General features: G+C 35.3%; 1 protein-coding gene and 1 non-coding gene across 4 annotated transcripts; one reads left to right on the top strand and one right to left on the bottom strand.

Annotated features, from left to right (window-relative positions):
• On the top strand, nucleotides 1-13,130 carry LOC113850312 (D-aminoacyl-tRNA deacylase). 3 transcript variants are annotated; one of them, XM_027480809.1, is made up of 7 exons: nucleotides 1-259; nucleotides 10,966-11,184; nucleotides 11,265-11,362; nucleotides 11,478-11,618; nucleotides 12,310-12,335; nucleotides 12,437-12,492; nucleotides 12,574-13,009. In XM_027480809.1, the coding sequence occupies exons 1-7, from the start codon at nucleotides 177-179 to the stop codon at nucleotides 12,599-12,601; spliced, it is 651 nt and encodes a 216-aa protein (XP_027336610.1). In that variant the 5' UTR covers nucleotides 1-176; the 3' UTR covers nucleotides 12,602-13,009. The 3 variants fall into 3 exon arrangements, 1 of the variants encoding a protein (XP_027336610.1); XR_003502187.1 differs by lacking the exon at nucleotides 1-259 and having other exon boundaries at nucleotides 10,926-11,184; nucleotides 12,574-12,670; nucleotides 12,751-13,130; XR_003502186.1 differs by having other exon boundaries at nucleotides 11,478-12,335; nucleotides 12,574-13,130.
• A 2,866-nt stretch (nucleotides 13,131-15,996) lies between these two features.
• Nucleotides 15,997-16,069, bottom strand: TRNAE-CUC. The gene has a single exon. It is a non-coding gene; the product is annotated as a tRNA-Glu (tRNA).
• Nucleotides 16,070-19,572: the final 3,503 nt, after the last annotated feature.

Raw genomic sequence — 19,572 nt, 5'->3', positions numbered from 1 at the left:
ATGCTGGTGCTATCTAATTTGGCGGCGGTGGCGGCACTGCAATTTTCCAGTTCACGGCTCTGTTCGGTGCCGGGGGCGGTGGAGGCGACGGCATTCTGCGTTTCATTGTCTCGATGAGCTTTTGAGGAGAATCCAAGAATGTCCCATGAACTACAACAGAATTAGAAGCGTAGCTAATGAAACTAAAATACGAAAGTAACAAGGCAAGCACAAGGATGAAGGCAAATGGGAATGATTTGGGAGCCATAATTTTCATCAGGTGTTGGTTTCGATAGCGGTGATGGTTCCTGGTTACATAATATAAATTTTATAGATAGATGTGAAGAAGGGTCTGTGAATCACAGAATCAAAGCACCTGTTTCCTCGATACACTTACGAAATTTCCTTTGAAGTTTCCTGTGTGAACACCAAAAGCATGTTTGAATAAGCAAAGTTTCCCGGTGTGAATTTTTACCAAGAAAAAAAAGTCTGAGCAAGCAAACCATAGTCAACCCAGAGGTGGGATTAAGCGCATATAATACGTCAATCTCAATATTTTAAAAATAGTTAAATATATTTTTAGTTCATATATTTAATATTATTTTTATATAAATATTTATAAATTCTTCATTATAAAACAATTAAACTTAATCATTGTACTAGATAAAGACCAACTCGGTACTACTTGTAGTGAAAGGAAACCGAGTACCTATTCGACCTAGGTGGTCGGATACCCATTGTCAGGATTATAAGTTAATTACTCCAATTAGGGGTAATAATCAAGATATTATTTACTTTAAATAAAGGGCTAAAATGAAGACTGACTTAACAAGTCCACTGGCCCATTACAGTGCCTATATAAGGAAGGTAAAAGTACAGGTAAAAGGTTGACTTTTCATTATTAAATAGCATTTATTGCTCAGAACCGAATCCTGACTTCAGCATCGGAGTGCCTTTTACAGGTACCCTCCCACGTCAACAACGGTTAGAGAAACGTCAGTACGTCAGAGCATTTTAAAGACCTGTGTTACCTTAACAGGAACATTTTGGCGCCCACCATGAGGCACGATTAGCCTCATTTTTCAGAATTAAAAATGGTACTAATGAGAAGCCAGCAGGAAGGACATGTTCAACAGGGAGGAACCTCTCGGCAACAGTTGGAGAATGTTACACCAGATGAACCGACACCTGAAGTAGTGATGCAAGGAGGGACCGATGAGAGCCTTTTAGCTATACTAAGACAGCTCAAAGCAGAAATGGAAGAGATGAAAAGGGAGAGAGAGAAGGATGCATTAGAGCTCTCGGCTCTGAGAAGGGAAAATGCTAGCTTGAGAGGAGAGATCAGAACACACATCCCTTCTTAAAATACACCTATCATCCAGGATCAGGGGGAATCCTCGGCGCTGCAAGAGAAATCAAAGCAGGTTTATCAATCTGAAGCTAAAAATGACCGAGACGATCTCATAAGCCGAAGCCCATTTGTTCACCATATATTGGAGGCTAAGCTGCCTGATAATTGGAGAGGCTTAACAATAGATAAATATGATGGCACATTGGACCTTGGGGAACATTTGGATGTCTTTACAACCCAAGTCGGTCTGTACACCGAGAATGATTCTTTATGGTGTAGGATTTTTCCCACCTCACTCCGAGGGCCTGCACTCAGTTGGTTCACCCGACTCCCCCCTTCATCCATCGACTCTTTTGCAACACTCGCAAGACGGTTTAACTTGCAGTTCGCTACAAGCCGACATCATCCCTTAACATCCTTGACACTAGTCAACATTTGCCAAGAAAAGGGAGAGTCACTTAGAGCGTTCATGGAACGCTTTGGCAAAGTGACCCTTTCGATCCATAATTTGGAGCCAGCAGTGGCCATGCACCACCTCACAACGGCCTTAAAGCCAGGACCTTTCGTTAATAACATCTGTAAAAAACCACTTGTCGACCTAGACGAGTTAAGAAGTTAGGCCGCAAAGTATATGCAGATGGAAGAATTGTCCGAATACCAAAACCAGGTACGGATGGACCAAGGGTCCAATTCAAAAAATACAAACAGGAAAGAAGCTTTCAAGGCTAGGCAGGGAAATGAGAGAAGAAATGAACTTGAAAGCCCGCCCCGGGGACCTAAGTATCCTTCCTACACTATGCTCAACACTAATCGGTCTAGAGTACTTGATCAGGCATTGGCCACAGAAATATTGAGAATACCTAGACGCACCAATACCCCTCCTCGGGCAGATAAAAGCAAGTCTTGCCGATATCATTAGAACAGGGGTCACACCACCGAGGAATGCACAGCGCTAAAAGATAAAATTGAAGAATTAATCAAGGAAGGACATTTAAAAGATTTTGTATAGACAAATCCCATGGGGCAACCTAACAGAGGAAGAGACTGTTACCCTGAACCACCGAGAAGATCTGATGACAAAATATTTGAACGACATAGGAGTAAGTCCAGAGAACCCCCAACTAGAAGATATAATGAACGAGAGAAGTATCCCAAAAGGGTCATTAACACCATAGCTAGAGGGTTTGCCGGTGGAGGACCTACCCATTTGGCCAGAAAGAGGCATCTCAGACATGTTCGTTCTGTTAATAATGTTTCATTGGGCAGCAAAATCTGGATCTCACCTATTACGTTCACTAACGATGACTTTCAAGGAGTTGATCCGGTGCAGGATGATCCCATGGTCATTAGTGTAGACATTCTTAATTGCACTGTTCAGAAAATACTAATTGACCAAGGGAGCTCGGTTGACATCCTGTATTTGAGTACATTTAAGCAATTAGGCATCCCTGAAGAAGAGCTCAGAGAATATCACGAACTGTTGGTCAGTTTTTCTGGGGAATGAGTGGAGACTAGGGGTTGTATTGACTTGTATACCTCGTTTGGATCAGAGCATGAGGGAAAACATATAAAAGTCACTTATCTTGCAGTACATGCGAACACCTCTTATAATATACTACTCGGCAGACCATCCCTGAATAAATTGAAGGCCATAGTGTCTACTCCGCACTTGGTCATGAAGTTTCCATCTGAAAGGGGCCGAATCGTTACAGTCCATGTTGACCAGAAAACAGCCAGGGAATGCTACTTTGCAAGCTTACGTCTTAGACCCTTTCATGGGAATAGCTGAGATGTCAATATTGTATCCCCTCGGTTGGGAGAGGAATTAGATGTTGAACTTGATCCTAGAATGGATGAGGGATATCGGGTTGATCCTAATGAAAACAAGCAATCTTTCCAACTTGGATCAAAGCCACAACAAGTTACTTATTTGGGGGTCAGTTTAAATGCACAAAAAAAGCAAATTTTTCAAGAAATGTTGCTGAATAACGTCGATTTGTTTGTTTGGTCAGCCTCAGACATACCTGGCATCGATCTGGCATTTCTTTGTCACCGCTTATCGGTTTATAAGGGGGCCAAACCGATAGCTCAGAAGAAGAGGAAAATTGGTGGCGATAGACCAAAGGCAGTAGAAGAAGAAACTGGCAAGCTACTACAGGCTGGCTTTATCAGAGAAGTAAGGTATTCAACGTGGTTAGCCAATGTCGTCATGGTTAAAAAAGCCAATGGTAAATAACGAATGTGCATGGACTTCACGGACCTCAACAAAGCATGCCTAAAGGACGTGTACCCCCTACCAAACATTGATACCCTGGTCGATGGTGCAGCCGGTCACAAGATACTGAGCTTTTTGGATGCTTATTCTGGATATAATCAAATACGAATGTATTCCCTAGATGAGGAGAAAATGGCATTCATCACAAATTCAGCAAATTTTTGTTACCAAGTGATGCCATTCGGTTTGAAGAATGCAGGGGCGACATACCAGCGACTCATGAATAAAATTTTTGAGAAGCAAGTGGGTAAATGCTTGGAGGTGTATGTGGATGACATGTTGGTTAAGTCCACCATATTGAAGCAACATCTTACTCATTTGGAAGAGGTATTCGGGAAGGCTAGGAAGCATGGTATGAGGTTTAACCCCGAGAAGTGCACATTTGGGGTAACTGGGGGCAAGTTTCTTGGATTTATGTTATCTGAAAGGGGAATCCAGGCTAACCCTGACAAATGCCAAGCCATCATCGAAATGGTTAGCCCTCAGAATGTTAAGGAAGTTCAGAGACTGGCCAGTCGGATTGCAGCCCTCGTTTGATTTCTACCACTAATGGCAGAAAGGTCTCAGCCTTTCATCGAACTGCTCAAAAAATCTCAAAAATTTGCTTGGTCCAACGAGTGTGAGGCTGCCTTCATTCAATTCAAGCATATGCTATCAACGCCGCCTGTGCTGACAAAACCGAATCCTGAACAAGAGATGATTGTCTATTTGGTCGTATCTGATAATGCCATCAGCTCGGTTCTACTGCAAGAAACACCTGAACCGGCCCCCGTGTATTTCGTTAGTCGAACACTTCAAGGCCCTGAATCCCGCTACCAGTTGATGGAGAAGGTAGTACTAGCTTTACTCCATACAGCTCATCAGTTAAGACACTATTTTCAAAGTCATCGGGTACTCATACGTACAGATTGTCCAATGGCCAAAATTATGAGGAAACCAGAGTTGGTTGGTCGGCTGGTAGCATGGACAATTGAACTATCTCAATTCGACATTCATTTTGAGAACCGATGCCCCCTTAAAGCTCAGGTGTTAGCCGACTTCGTCAATGAATTTACTGTACAACGACAAACTACTTCGGACATGTGGAATCTGCATGTTGACAGATCATCAAACCGACTAGGTAGTGGAGCTGGGGTCATACTTGAAGGGTCGAACGCATTTGCTATTGAACAATCCATTCAGTTTGGATTCAAAGCATCCAACAATCAAGCTGAATATGAGGCTTTACTTGCTGGTCTCAGATTAGCAAAGGAGATGGGAGTTAAACGCATTACTGGTTGGAGTGATTCAAAAATTATGGCCGAACAGGTTAATGATACATATCAGGTTAGGGACTCGGTTATGCTTAAATATTACCAAGAATTCAAGAAAATAAAAGATAAATTTGATGAGGTATGTGTTCGGCACACGCCAAGAAACATGAACGAGCGAGCCGATAGGCTTGCTAGGCTGGCTAGCCAAAGAAAATCGGGGCAATTGCAAAGCATGGTTCATTAAGAAATCCTCCAACCCAGCATCACCAAACAAGAATGCATGGACATAGAAAATAAATCTCATAATTGGATGACCCCAATCATCCAGTACCTCATCGATGGCAGCTTACCAGAGGATCCAACTTCAGCTAAGAAAATAAAAATGCATGCAGCTAAGTACCTTCCTCTCGGCAAGGACTTGTACAGAAGAGGAATTTCAACACCTATGCTTAAATGCCTAGACGACGACCAAGCTAGCTACGTCATAAAGGAATCCATTAAGGTATTTGTGGTACCCATTCGGGCAGACAAACTATGGCAGCGAAAATACTCAGAGCCGGATACTATTGGCCGACACTCACTCAAGATTGCCACTTGTTTGTGAAGAAATGCATTCCCTGTCAACAACATGGTCCTCATCTCCACCAACATGTCGATACCCTTCGCCCTATTAGCTCTCCTTGGCCTTTTGCCATTTGGGGAATGGACCTCCTCGGTCTTTTCCCTTTAGCAAAAGGACAATGTAAATTTCTCCTTGTCACTGTGGACTACTTCACCAAATGGATTGAAGCTGAACTCCTTGCCACCATCACGACCAACAACGTACAGAAATTCACCTGGAAAAAAATCATTACATGTTTCAGCCTCCCTCATGCATTAATTACAGATAATGGGCTTCAATTTACAGATCGGCAATTCAATGAGTTTTTGGAAGGCCTGCATATCAAACATAAAGTTACGTTTGTTGAACACCCTCAGACTAATGGCCAGGCTTAGGCCGCAAACAAGGTGATCTTACATGAATTAAAAAGGAGATTGGGTTTGGCAAAGGGAGAATGGGCAAAGAAGCTGCCCGAGATATTATGGGCTTATCGGTGCACGCCGCAAACCATAACAAAGGAAACTCCTTTTTGGCTTACCTATGGTACTGATGCCATGGTGCCGGTAGAAATTGGAGAACCTTCATTTCGAAGGGAGAATTTCGAGGAATCAGCTAATAACAAGACTCTGGCCGTCAACCTAGATTTGATAGATGAGGTGCGTGGCAAGGCAGCCATCATGACCGAGGCTAGCAGAAGAATGATGGCAAGAAAATTTAACTCCAAAATTAACCGTGACAATTTTATGAGAATGATTTAGTATGGCAGGTAGCCGGAGATGCACGAAGAGATCGGCGAGAAGGGAAATTAGCAGCTAACTGGGAAGGCCCCTTTCGGGTAGTAGCAAGATTAGACAATGGAGCGTACAAGTTGGAAACTTTGGAAGGAAATCTTGTACCGAGAACTTGGAATGTTACACATTTGAAGCATTACTATAGTTGAAGACTTGCTTGTAATTTGTAATCGGTGCACTCTTTTCCTCCCCTAGGTTTTGTCCTCTTAAAAGAAAGTGAGAAGGGGTTTTCTTGAGAAGGTTTTTAACGAGGCACCTAATCAATAAAATACTTCTTCTCCATTATCCGGTTTTTAATGCATCAATATTTCTTTCAAGCACCTGGTTGAATTAATAAATCCCTCCTGAGTACCCCTACTCGATTAAGGTTGAATCATTATTAAAATTCTCTCCCAAGTATTTTTACTTGGCTAAGGTTGAATTAATTTAATCCCTCCTGAGTACCACTACTCAGCCAAGGTTGAATCATGTTTAAAATTCCCTTCCAAGTATTTCTACTTGGCTAAGGTCGAATTAATTTAATCCCTCCCGAGTACCCCTACTCGGCCAAGGTTGAATCATTATTAAAATTCCCTCCCAGGTATTTTTACTTGGCTAAGGTCGAATTAATTTAATCCCTCCCGAGTACCTCTACTCGGCCAAGGTTGAATCATTATAAAAATTTCCTCCCAAGTATTTCTACTTGGCTAAGGTCGCATTAATTTAATCCCTCCCGAGTACCCCTACTCGGCCAAGGTTGGATCATTATTAAAATTCCCTCCCAAGTATTTCTAGTTGGCCAAGCTTGAATTAATTAATTCCCTCCCGAGTACCCCTACTCGGTTAAGGTTGAATCGCTATTTAAATCACCTCCCGAGTACCCCTATTTGGTTAAGGTTGAATCGCTATTAAAATTTACTCAAATATTTTTTACTTCGCTAAAGATGAAGTAGTTAAATTCCCTCCCGCGCACCCCTACTCGGTCAAGGTTAAATCGCTTATGACCAAGTTTTCAACAAAAAGTACAAGAGAAGGAGAAAAAAGAGATTCTATGTCAAAATTAATGGCTACAAAATTTGAGCACTAATGGCTCATGAATACAAAGAAAACAAATCTAATTTTCTTCCGCTTCCTTGGCATCAGGACCGGCTACCTCTGGATTAGTAGCATTTTCATTATCGGTGATTCGTCTTGGGGCTTCGGCGTCAGGCTCCACATCATCATCAACCTCATTGTAAGGAATAAACCTGCCGCCAAAGAAGTCCTTCGTGATGTCAAAATGAAAATCGGTCAGAACCTGGCAAAATCCATGGCATTGGCGAATAGCATGGTTAAAACCAGACTCATGTTCATAAGCGACTTGCTAAGAACACTTCTCGGCAAAGGTTTTCATCTCAGTTTCAGCCCTTTGCTTTTCAAATGCCAAGGCTTCCTCCATCTCGGTAGATTTGGCCCGTAGGGCCTCCTCCATCTGACAAGACTTCACCCTTAACGCCTCTATTTCCTCCTCCTTGACCCTCAAAGTCTCCTCGGCCGCTTGAACCCAGTCTTCCACTATCCGGAAGTGCTCTTTATATTGATTAACCTGACCCTGTAGGGATTGAATGGTCTCGTTAAGACTGGCTTGAATTTCTCTACTCTCTGCCAAAGCTTCTTTAGAAGCCGAATAGGCAGTTTTTAACTTCTTAACTTCAAGAATTGGATCCACAACTAGCTTTCAGAGTATCGCTGTTGATCGTACATGAAGTTCTGCATAGCAGCGTCAGAGCGATTCATATTCTATGTTGTTGATCAGTTCTTTCCTCGAATCAGACAACAAGTTGGGAACAGCCAGCTGGCCGCTATGAGTTTCGGTTTCCAGGAAGCCCTTGACAAGCATTTCCAGAGGAATTACAGGGTTGGAGGAACTGTTTCCCCCCTCGGTAGTCGCAACTCGGGTTTGCTTGCGCGCCTCCTCTACACCGCTCAGCCCACTCGAATGGGCATGTTTTCTCTTTCTCTCCCTCTCGGGCTCTTTGCCTTTGCCCTTGTCCTTGCGTTTCTTGGATTGGCCTTCAGCAAGAACAAGGTCTCGAGGAGGAGGGTGAGGCTCTGGTACTTCAGGAAGTTGATCAATTTGAGGATGACGATGTTCCTCAAGTGGTGTACCTTCCGGTATTTTCTACTTCAGAGTACAACGGAAGGTCGGTACATCAACACCGCGCTGAGCCATTAAGCCTGCATTAAAAATAACAAGTCAAATCAATACAACTTGATTCCAAATATTAAGTTAAAAACGAGACGATACATACCCTCCATATCCCAGCGAGGACGCGAAGACTTGAGTACGAGGATTACGTGTCGGGCAGGTAGTTCTCGGGGAAGAGACTTCAAAAATTCTAAATCCGACAACTCCTTAGCCGATAACATATCCTCGGGGTATATGTCGTATCGGCGAGGCACCCGAGTCCAGTGAAAAGGGAAGAGAGGATTATTCTCGCTATCAAAAAAATAATTTCTACCTACAGGGTCCACGGTCATCTTAAAGTAACCGGTCTTGAAACCCTTAAAAGACGAAGCATATGGTTTAAACAAAGGCAACTCGAGTTGCCTTATTAGAGACACCCACCTTGCTAAGTCAGATGGGCGTGTACAAAAGAGATGAAGAAATAGGCCTACACTAGGTTCTATATAATGGAATTTACAAAGTATCCTAAAGGTCTATATTGTCGCCCACCCGTTCGGGTGCAGTTATGTCGGCGCTACATTCAAAACCCTCAAAACTCCCATTTGGAAGTCATCAAAAGGTAGCCTGATACCTAACTCTATAAACATCTATTCGTACATAAAGAAGGTGTCGGTCATTCCGACACCTCCCAGGAAAACAAACTTTGGGTTCTCGGTCTCATCCCCTTTACAGGGGTTGAGGTGTATTGGATACGGGTCAGAGGCTTCCCACAAAGAAATATCACAATTATCTACAAAAGACTGGAGACTTTTATTTCTTGTGAAACGAGAAAAGTATGCGGCCACTTCACCGTGCACCCACTCATATTCGGGTATTGTACAAGGAGGAAACATATGCCTTTCCCTTGGGGGGCTCATACTCGGTAGGGGTTCAGAGGTGTCAGTATCACTAGAAGTAGACGATTCAGCCTCGTTGCCGCATTCCCTAACTTGTGCTTCTTCAGCCCTCTGGTTCGGTGTGGATAAAACCTCGCCACTCTCCTCTGTTTCGTTCATTATGTCCACTTCGACAGTACTCGGTCCCGAGACATCAGACAGAGAATCCTTCCACTTAATAGGGTCGGCCATGAAGAAAGAAAGAAAAGTGAGAAATTAAAACGCACCTTACAAGTAGTCGGTATGCAAGAAAAAGAGAAGATCTCTGAATACCCTTCGGTTTGGAGCAACAATATGCACGTTTCAGTACAGAGCAAAAGAACAGAAAGTGAGTGCAGGGACCACCACATATTTATAGGAGATCTGGTTTCGAGCAAACGAAAGGTCACCCCCCTATGAACCGTCAGATCCCTTTCAGATCAATAGATGAGGTTGGGCACCCTTTCGTTTCATACACTCACTGAGGAAACCCTAAGAACCAACATTCTAGAATATTCCTTCGCAAATTATTTATTTTTTATGATTTCCTATCTCCTATCTCGGTCTGTATCGTTTTATTACTAAACTGAATACCTCTTAGTGTAAACCCAATACACATCAATCAAGTTTAAATACTACCATCACTCCTCCACTCAATACCAAGACCTCCCCTCTAACTGAGTACTCCCCCCTCGGTCTTGTTCAAGTTTACTCTAACCGAGTACTCCCCCTAGGTCTTGTTCAAGTTTACTCTAACTGAGTACTCCCCCCCCCCTCGGCCTTGTTCAAATCCACGACCTAACTCTAGTTAAAGCCCTCGCTTCGTACCTCTTCGGGCTTGGGGGCTAGTGTACTAGATAAAAACCAACTCGGTCCTACTTATAGTGAAAAGAAATCGAGTACCTATTCGGCCTAGGTGGCTGGATATCCATTGTCAGGATTATAAGTTAATTACTTCAATTAGGGGTAATAATCAAGATATTATTTACTTTAAATAAATGGCTAAAATGAAGACTGGCTTGACAAGCCCACTGGCCCATTATAGTGCCTATATAAGGAAGGTAAAAATACAGGTAAAGGGTTGACTTTTCATTATTAAATAACATTTATTGCTCAGAACCGAATCCTGACTTCAGCATCGGAGTGTCTTTTGCAGGTACCCTCTCACGTCAGCAACGGTTAGAGAAACGTCAGCACGTCAGAGCAGAGACTTGAAGACCTGTGTTACCTTAACAGGAACAATCGTTGTTATTAATAAGTGTTATAATATAGCTTATTAACCTTTTACGTTACAAACGAAAATTTGACGTGGCCTAAAAATTACTATGCTTAAAGAAAACATGTGAAAAATTAGTCATTTAATGTAGAAAGTAGCTATATTAGAAATCTAGATTGTCTTATTTTTAATTAATGTTAATTTTTATAATTTTTATAATTTTTATAATTTATCCTTTATTTAATTTAATATAATAAAACATTTTTTATTACTTATTATAATATTTACATATTTGAAATTTATAAAATTTTTAAACTTTAAAATAACCATATAACATTTATAAAGTATACGATTTAATATAACTAAAAAAATATTTAACCCTTACAAAAGTAACTAACACGAGGATAAAGATGCAATTGCAATGTGTGTGGCCGTGTAGGGTTGCAGTTCCACGTGTGGGAGGAGGAGCGGCATTGGTACGCATACGCAGAACAAAGCGAATTGGGACTGCCACTGTGAGAGCCATGCGAGCCGTGGTTCAGCGCGTGGCCTCTGCATCCGTCGAAGTCGAAGGCCGCGTCGTCTCCGAGATCGGCCCTGGCCTTCTCGTCCTGGTCGGAATCCACGATTCCGATTCCGACGCCGACGCCGATTACATGTCATCTCCGTCTCTTTACTCTTTTTACTCCAATTTCAACTTCGCCATACTTAATCATTTCTTTCTTTAACACTTAACAGATGTCGAAAGGTCTTGAATATGAGGTTGTTCGCTAATGAAAACACAGGCAAAGCGTGGGACCACAATGTAATGCAAAAAAATTATCAAGTTTTATTAGGCAAGTTTGGTATTTATTCATTTCGAACCTTTATTTTGGAAGCAAAAAACATATATGTAATTCATTTAGTTTTTTTTTTTCAATAATTTATTTGTTTTTGTTGTGGATTTTTCAGTGAGTCAATTTACGTTGTATGGATTCCTGAAGGGTAAGAAGCCAGATTTTCACGTTGCAATGGGGCCTCAGAGAGCCAAGCCCTTCTATGCTTCTTTAGTTGACAGGTTTAGGAACGCTTATAATTCTGATGCAATCAAGGGTGAGAGATCTTATGTTTCACCTTTCATTTCTGTTTCTATAATTATATACTGTTTCACAGATATAGAAGCATATTTTTATTTTTGTTTTGTCTCATCTTTGAGTAATAGCAAATTGGAATAGCTATGCATTTTTGTCCCATTCATATATTAAGAGAACCGATTATACTTTAAGCATTTGATGTAGCTAGAACTTGGAGTATTATTCTTATTCTATAGAATATGGATATATAGTGAATTGGATTGGAGAATTGGAGCCTTTTTCCTTTGTGAAACTGCGATCAAATTCTTTCACTTTTATCTTTTCACTGGATGTTGTATTGTGGTCAACAAGCCGAATGCCTGTGCAATCTTTTCATGCGATGTATCAAGTCAACTTGTTAGTTCAAAAATTTGTTTGGCATGCAATTTCCTGTGTCTATAGTCCTTTATACCAATCTTGAGAATTTGAGAATGCGCTAGTTAAATTATAAAATCACAATCTTGAGAATTTGAGAATGCTTTTGATCATGAATACATGATGACCGATCAATTATTCTCTCATGGCCTTTGAAATACATTAGTAGTGCTATGATACTTGTCAAAACAGATGTCCTTTGAGGAGTCTTAGTTGTATTTGTGTTGATTTGTATTGATTCATTTTTAATTTCTGTTGGAACCTTACTTTTAAGCTGCTTTCAATTCCTTATGCAGATGGTGTTTTTGGAGCAATGATGAAGGTAAATTATGTAACCCATTTTCTATGTAGGGTGCCTTTATTGTGTGCCAATTTCTAGCAGTGTCAATGTTAACAATCCTCACACTTTCTGATGACGAGCAGGTAAATTTGGTTAATGATGGACCAGTTACCATGCAGCTTGATTCACAATCACCCAAGTGAGTTCATGTATTACTTTTGAATGAACATGTTTATTTTTTTCCTTTATAAGAATATCGTTGACAATTCAAATCATTCAGGAATACAGTGGATGCAGCAGAATCATGATCAGGGATTGATCTAGCCTGATAAAAATGAGCTTGAATTCAAGTACCTCTTCTGTCAGCAAGACCAAATGTAAGACATTTTTGTCTTGTTCATTTTAGTTGAAGTGTTTCTTCCTCCATGTAGTAACACCATTTTGTAACACTATTCAGTTGAAAGAATGTCTAAGATTGTCCCTCTCCGTTCTGCGATCTGGGAATAGTGTTTGAATCCTTTTTGGCCAAACTAATACCGGATGGCTACTAATCTGGGCAGCTGTTGCCTTGTCTGAAGTTCTAGTGGCCACATGCCAAGTTATATTTTAACTGGTTCCACTGGGAAAACCTGTTGGAATCCCCCCCCCCCCCCACACCACCACCACCATATTTAATGTAGACCCCAATTTTGTAGTAAAAGAAGTTCTTTCTTCTCTCCATGATTTTCTTTTCCTAGCATGAGTGCCTGATTGTGATCATGAATGATGAGTTAACCAATGTACTCTTCTGCATCTTTCTTTCTTTTTCTTCTTTCCTTTTCATTCCTTTTTTATCAAATCGAATAAAAATGTTATTGTCTGTGATTAGCTGTGTGGAAATGGATAACAAACGTTGGGATCTCAAATCGTGTCCGCTCTGCTATCTGGGTCCTACTCAAATTTCAGTCTGGTCGCATTTGGGAAGAAAGTGAAAGGAAAGGCTTGTAAAATTAGTCGATATATTAGTAGCAACATATAAAATAACATTAAATGATACATTAATATGATTTATATATTCTATTGTGTAGACAAAAATGTGTTTCGGTAACTATGATTTTACCTCTTTCAGTTAGTTTTGAACTATTATTTTTTGTTTAAAAATTAAGTGTTTTATTAATTTTTATTTTAAATAGCGTAATTCTTAATGAAACAGTAAATGAAAAAATTTATTTAAGTGTTAAAGGTAAAATGAAAAGAATAATAGTAAGTTAATTAAATAATAACAGTATAAATGCTACTTCGAGAAGCATTTGTAAAAAATGCTATAAGTTAATTTGATAAACTTATTTACCAAATGCTTCTACGTGGGTTCCAATAAGTTGTGTAATTAATCAAACAAATTAAAAGTTAGTTAAAAAAAACAAAGATATTTTGAATTTTTTTAAAAAAAAATCATGGTATCTTATAAATTAAGATGATATTTTATGATTTTTTACACAAAAAATAATGATTATTATTAATTTTATATTGATAATAAAGTTAGTAATTTATTTAAAAAATATATAAATATTATTTATTCTCTAAAATATTAGAGAAATTATGGCCTTTAAATAAATAGTTCTCTCAAATTGACCAATGTAACTTTTAATCAGAACAGAAAAGTAACCTGAAAGATGGGGAGTGCCCTTTTTCCTTTGGAGATATACCGAAGGTAAATGCACCTGGAAGGAGAGGGAAAATGCGATCCGGTAAAAAATTAATTTGCGATTTCTTTTGAACTTGAAATTTTTGGAGGAGCAATCCACAATTACTAGTGAAATAACTTGTGTAAAAGGAAATTACTATAGCAAAACAAATCGATCATCCTCTTATAAGCCAACTCAATATAGTGTGTTTTAATTTACGTTTAAAGACAAATATAAATCTAACATTGAAATAAACATACGTCTGTCACGAAATTCTTCTTACTACCTTGGAAGGATACTTCTCAATTCTCAACGAATAATAAACAGGAACACCGCAACAAAAAGTATCACACAACTGATATTGTCAAATTAATTTCGATCGTCAATACTCTTTATAATGTTTCGGTGGATTTAAGCTCGGGCAAGTGCGGAAGTTCCTCACAGCTAATGTTGTTAAGTAAAGTATCGTTAAATATATTTAAAAATAAACTATGAATAAAGTTTTTATTTTTAAAGCTTTCAATGCTTTGATCTTTGGATGCAATCTTAAAATAGTTTTTTTGTTTAGTATATTGTGATAATTGATATGTGCTTCATCCCATTACAGCCACTGGTACTCAGATAGTATTGCAACATTGAACTTTTCTCTTTAATTTTTAAAGCAGCGTCCATAATGAAAGATAATGAATTAAGTTTGAATAATTAAAAAACATATAATATTTAATTTGATATCTAAATAAAAGAATATGTTCTAGTTAAAGAATCTATTATAAATTTTTAATAAATTCATATTCTTAACTTGTAAAATAGGCAAAAGATAAAAATAAAATATTACAACTTACAAACCTGTTATAACAAGTTATTTTGTTAACTTATAAATAAATTATATGACACGTTAATTTATGTTAGTCATCACCTTTAAAAAGGGGAAAAAAGAAAATTTGAAATTTATTTTCTTTCATATCAATTATGTGCATATCCTTATTCTATATCCCATGAGCGAAATTTCTTAACTTACAAAGGAGTTTTGCCCAAAAAGAAAAACCTTACTTATATAAATATATCATTTTTTATAATCTTTTCATTATTTTTTATGGCTCTTTTTTATTACTTTTTTAAAATTTAAGTAAAATATATTTGTAGATATATAGAACATTATTTTCTTACAAAGTCCATTTATAAGATAAGAAAATAATTATTTTTATATTTTTTTTACATATATATAGTTGATATGCCTTACCATTAAAATAGATTGACTTATCTTGTTTCTTTATGTGTTAGTATAGTTATTTATAACTAAAAAAATCATAATTATATTAAAGTATTTTATTTTTTTATTCATTGAGTATATTTGAGAAAAATAGTAAAATTTTATGTTATAAATATATTTATATATTTTATTTAATAAAATATAAAAATATTAGCTATGAATTAAAAAATAAAAAATTAAGATTACTAAGTTTTTATTGAGTTAAATACATTTAATATTCATGTGTAAATTTAATCTATGAATCATTTAGTAAGTAAATATATTTTTTAATTGATAAATTTTAATAAATTTCTTTATTTTTATATTTTTCTTTTTTTAAAGATAAACACTTTCAGAAATTTGCAGATTACCAATAGAAAAGATCTCGCCAATAATTTATTTTAAGAATTTTAAATAAATATAATTTATTAATCACCTATCAATATGGCTCGTCAATAACTTACGTATTATCAATGAGTTTTTGAAAAAATTGTTTAATATCTTAACTTTATCCTTCTTTTTCTCTACTTTTCTGCTGTTGGCAGCTTTTATGAGGGTCGAATGTACTGGTAAGATAATATTCAGACAATTAATCCTCATTCTTTGCAACTAGGGACGATAACTTGAGGAGCATGAGCATGCCCTCCACCAAGAGCTATAGAAGCCGGCATAACTGGTGCAACAGTATAAGGCAAAGAAAAAGAAGAGCTAAGTTCAGAAAGATGCTGAAAATAATCACTGCTGATGTCAAGAAGCTCCTTAGAGCTTATCTGAATGTTAAAAAAAACACTTCCGTTGCCGGGACTTGAACCCGGGTCTCTCGGGTGAGAGCCGAGTATCCTAACCAACTAGACTACAACGGAGAATTGCTTAAACTTTGTGTACTTATCCATTCAAAGGGCATTTACATTCTCAGAATCATGTTATTTTTTTATTTATTTTTATTATTCTTATTCTCGTTATTATTATAATTACTATGCTTATCTTTGAATATACCACTTCTCCAATCTAGAGATTGACGTGAACTTTATCGTTTAACTGTGAGATCGTGGTGTTACTTGTATTTGATTGAAACAACAAAAAAATATTTTCAACGTTTTTTTTTTTCCCCTTCGCCTCATTTCAAGGTATCGACCATTAGGGTTCCCGAGTTGAAGAATAGAGTTTGAGTAGAAATTTTTACTTATTTATTAAATTAGTTGGGCTCAAAGTTTTATTTGTTTAAACCATTTACTTCCGAGTATAATATATTTTACTTATAGTTAACGCTTCTAAATATATACGCATTTGTACACCAGGATTAGAGTGACTAGGTGGTTAAACAAAAGAAAACATTAAACTTAAAACTATTCAATCAATTTGCAAAAGAAAAAAAAAATAAAAATTAAATTTTAATAATATAAGAAAATAAACAATTTTTTTGTTAGAATAAAACTCAATAGATAATTTGAAAAAACATAAAAAATTCTTCTAAACTTTTGGCAAAAAAGTAAAAATGAGAGAAAAGAAAGAAAATTTCTAAACTCTAACTTAAAAAATTAGAAACTTAAAAAAGACTCTATATTTAAAAAATGACATGTGTAACATCTATTTATAAAATTTTGAGTCATGTTGGATGTTTAAAACTCTTGGAAGCATTTACTCAATATTTCAAAAGTTGGAAGCTAATGTCCCAACACTTAATGTTAAAATGTGCACAACTCTTTGACAGTTTAAAGCTTGAGCATTAGAATGTCCATAATTTTAAAGCACAATGATTTTTCTCTGATAAGTAAGTGTTAGAATGTTTATACCAAGTAACACTCGGTTGCTTTTTGAAGTGTTGTTGTGTATTTGAGTGTTGAAAAATTCACTTTCAGCTTTCCAACTCTAAAACTTTGTCTTTCTTGACTCCTTTAAGTATTTTCTCCATTGCAAATAGTCTTATAAACAACAAAAAGCATAAATTAATTCATATTTATTATAATTTACTTAAGAATAAAAAATAATAAATTAAACAAAAATTTCACCTACTTATTATTTTACAAATTTTACAAATAATTTAAGTGAATTTTAGTAAAGTAACCTCTAAAAGATAGCAAAATAAAACTAAGGAATAGATTAATTGTGATTTCACCAACGAATAATATAATATTTAGACTCACATTCATTCTTATAATTTTGCTTTTCCATGTAAACCCTAAATACCCATACAACATCTTTGACATATTTTGGGGTAATTCTTCTTTTATCCTTAGATTTTTATTTTTATTTTTTGTAAATATATGTTGAGTGTAGATTTAATTGTCATCCTTATTTAGAAAATGGATAGTATTTACATGCAATTAAGTTGAACTTAATTAGATATAGACTTATGTGAGGATTGTATTTTTCAATATATATATATAACAATAATAACATTGTGTAATTATATTATTTATATCATAAAAATAGCTTAAGGGTTTGATTAAAACTAACCAAAGACCGAAAAGGATTAGCTCTAAACATCATTTCAAATCTTGACGCTACCTATTTGTCTGACTAAGTGAATGGAAGAAATTATTAATTATTGTTCATCATGAGTGTGATTGTAATTAAAAAAAAAAATTGACCTTGAAAATTAATTGTAGTACATCAATTTTATGAAAGCTGGAAAAATTTTGTTTCACATTTTCTATCGAATGGTTGATGCAGAATTGTTATTGAATGGAAATAAAAAGTGTAATATGAACTGATTGTTCTTTATTTCCATATGATCTAGTATCCTCTTAACATTCGTGTGTAATGTGTTTATATATATATATATATATATATATATATATATATATATATATATATATATATATATGATTTGGATGGAAATAAAAAGAAAAACGTCTAATTATTCAAATATATGAAACAACATTTTCAATTAGCTTAAATAATAACAATATAAACAATGTATAAAAATTACTTTTAATATTGGTTAAAATGATATTTAATATACGTTAAAAAATTGATGTAAATACAAGCGACGTAAAAAGTTGTATAATAACTTATATAAAAACTTGTCACTTTATACATCTAAACAATCAATAAATAATATTTTTTTTAATAAATAGAGTTTTAAAAAATTAAAAAAAAAAACACAACAAAAGATCCTAACCAAACAACTTAGATCACAATAAGTTAAGAAAATCCAACCTTAACAAAAGTTTTTAAAAAAAGGGAGCTTAATCAAAATAGATGTACATGAACTTATATCATTACCTAATTTAGCTAACTAGTTAGTACATTGGTTAGTTTTTTCTTAATATGTAAAAAAATCTAATGAATTTGATCTTCTTAAGAATCTTAAGAAACATTCTAATTTTATTTATTACAAAAAATATTTTTTTTATTAATGTTTGTTTCTTTCAATATTTTAATAAATAATTTTTTTAATAATATCAATATTTATTAATGTAAATAATATTATTGTTTAGTTTCAATATTTGTTAATATTTATTCAAGATTTCATATTTATTAAATTTGTAAATGAAAAATATGCAATATACATGTTTAATGTTTATAAATATTTATTTAAGATTTAATTTTTATTAAATATGTAAATAAAAAATATGCAATGTTAACCAATATTGTATACCAGTGGATTATGAAGAAGAAAATATAGAATGAAAAAAATATAAGAATTTGTGTTTGTTAATAAGGTAGTTAGTTTGAGAATCTAAGACTTCATATTCTCTAACAGAGTAACAAAAGTGCTAATAGAAGCTTGAAGATAATAGTTCATATTCTTTGTCTTTACTTTATACTATTTCACTTGTGCACGTCTTTAAATTTTTTTATTTTGAATTAATTATACATAAGTTATGAAAGGACTGATCTAGAAAATAATATTTTACATTAGTTTTAAAAGTAACTTATATGAAAATTATATTTAAATTACTTTTTATATCAGTTCTAAAAATAATTAATTTAAAAAATAATTTTTACATTGATTATTTAGTAACTGATGTTTAAAATTATACAATTTCTCACTGTATAATTATAAACTTTTAACAATACGACTTTTAGTACAAAATTTTGATTTATACCACTTTTTGATAACTATTTAACCCCTAACATTCAAAAGGAGTTTGGATTTTATATTTTAAAATTTCAACATTTTTTCTAATTTTTTTTACTTTTTTATATTTTTTGTTTATTTTTTTAAAAAATTTTAAAAGTACTTTCTAATTAGTTATTTTGATCATAAATGTTAAAAAGTTTCTGTGATTTTAAAAAAATTTACCACATATTTTATTAGAACAGTTAATTATTAATCAATATAATTAAATTAATCATAAAATTTTGTTGTTATTCTAAGTATAATAACAAGTTAAATAGAAATCAAACATATATAATA

This window comes from Abrus precatorius, unplaced genomic scaffold, assembly GCF_003935025.1.
Source record: "Abrus precatorius isolate BTA unplaced genomic scaffold, Abrus_2018 Scaffold10, whole genome shotgun sequence".
NCBI classification, from domain to species: Eukaryota; Viridiplantae; Streptophyta; class Magnoliopsida; order Fabales; family Fabaceae; genus Abrus; species Abrus precatorius.
Note: the sequence above shows the minus strand (reverse complement) of the source record. Positions and strands in the feature narration are given on the sequence as shown.

What these genes read in the sequence shown, in the direction of transcription:
- LOC113850312 (XM_027480809.1), top strand. Translation starts at nt 177, where the DNA reads ATGAAACTAAAATACGAAAGTAACAAGGCAAGCACAAGGATGAAGGCA. An exon ending in GACGCCGACGCCGATTACAT is followed by an intron (nt 11,185 to 11,264) that starts GTCATCTCCGTC and finishes AACACTTAACAG; the next exon opens with ATGTCGAAAGGTCTTGAATA. An exon ending in CTTGATTCACAATCACCCAA is followed by an intron (nt 12,493 to 12,573) that starts GTGAGTTCATGT and finishes CAAATCATTCAG; the next exon opens with GAATACAGTGGATGCAGCAG.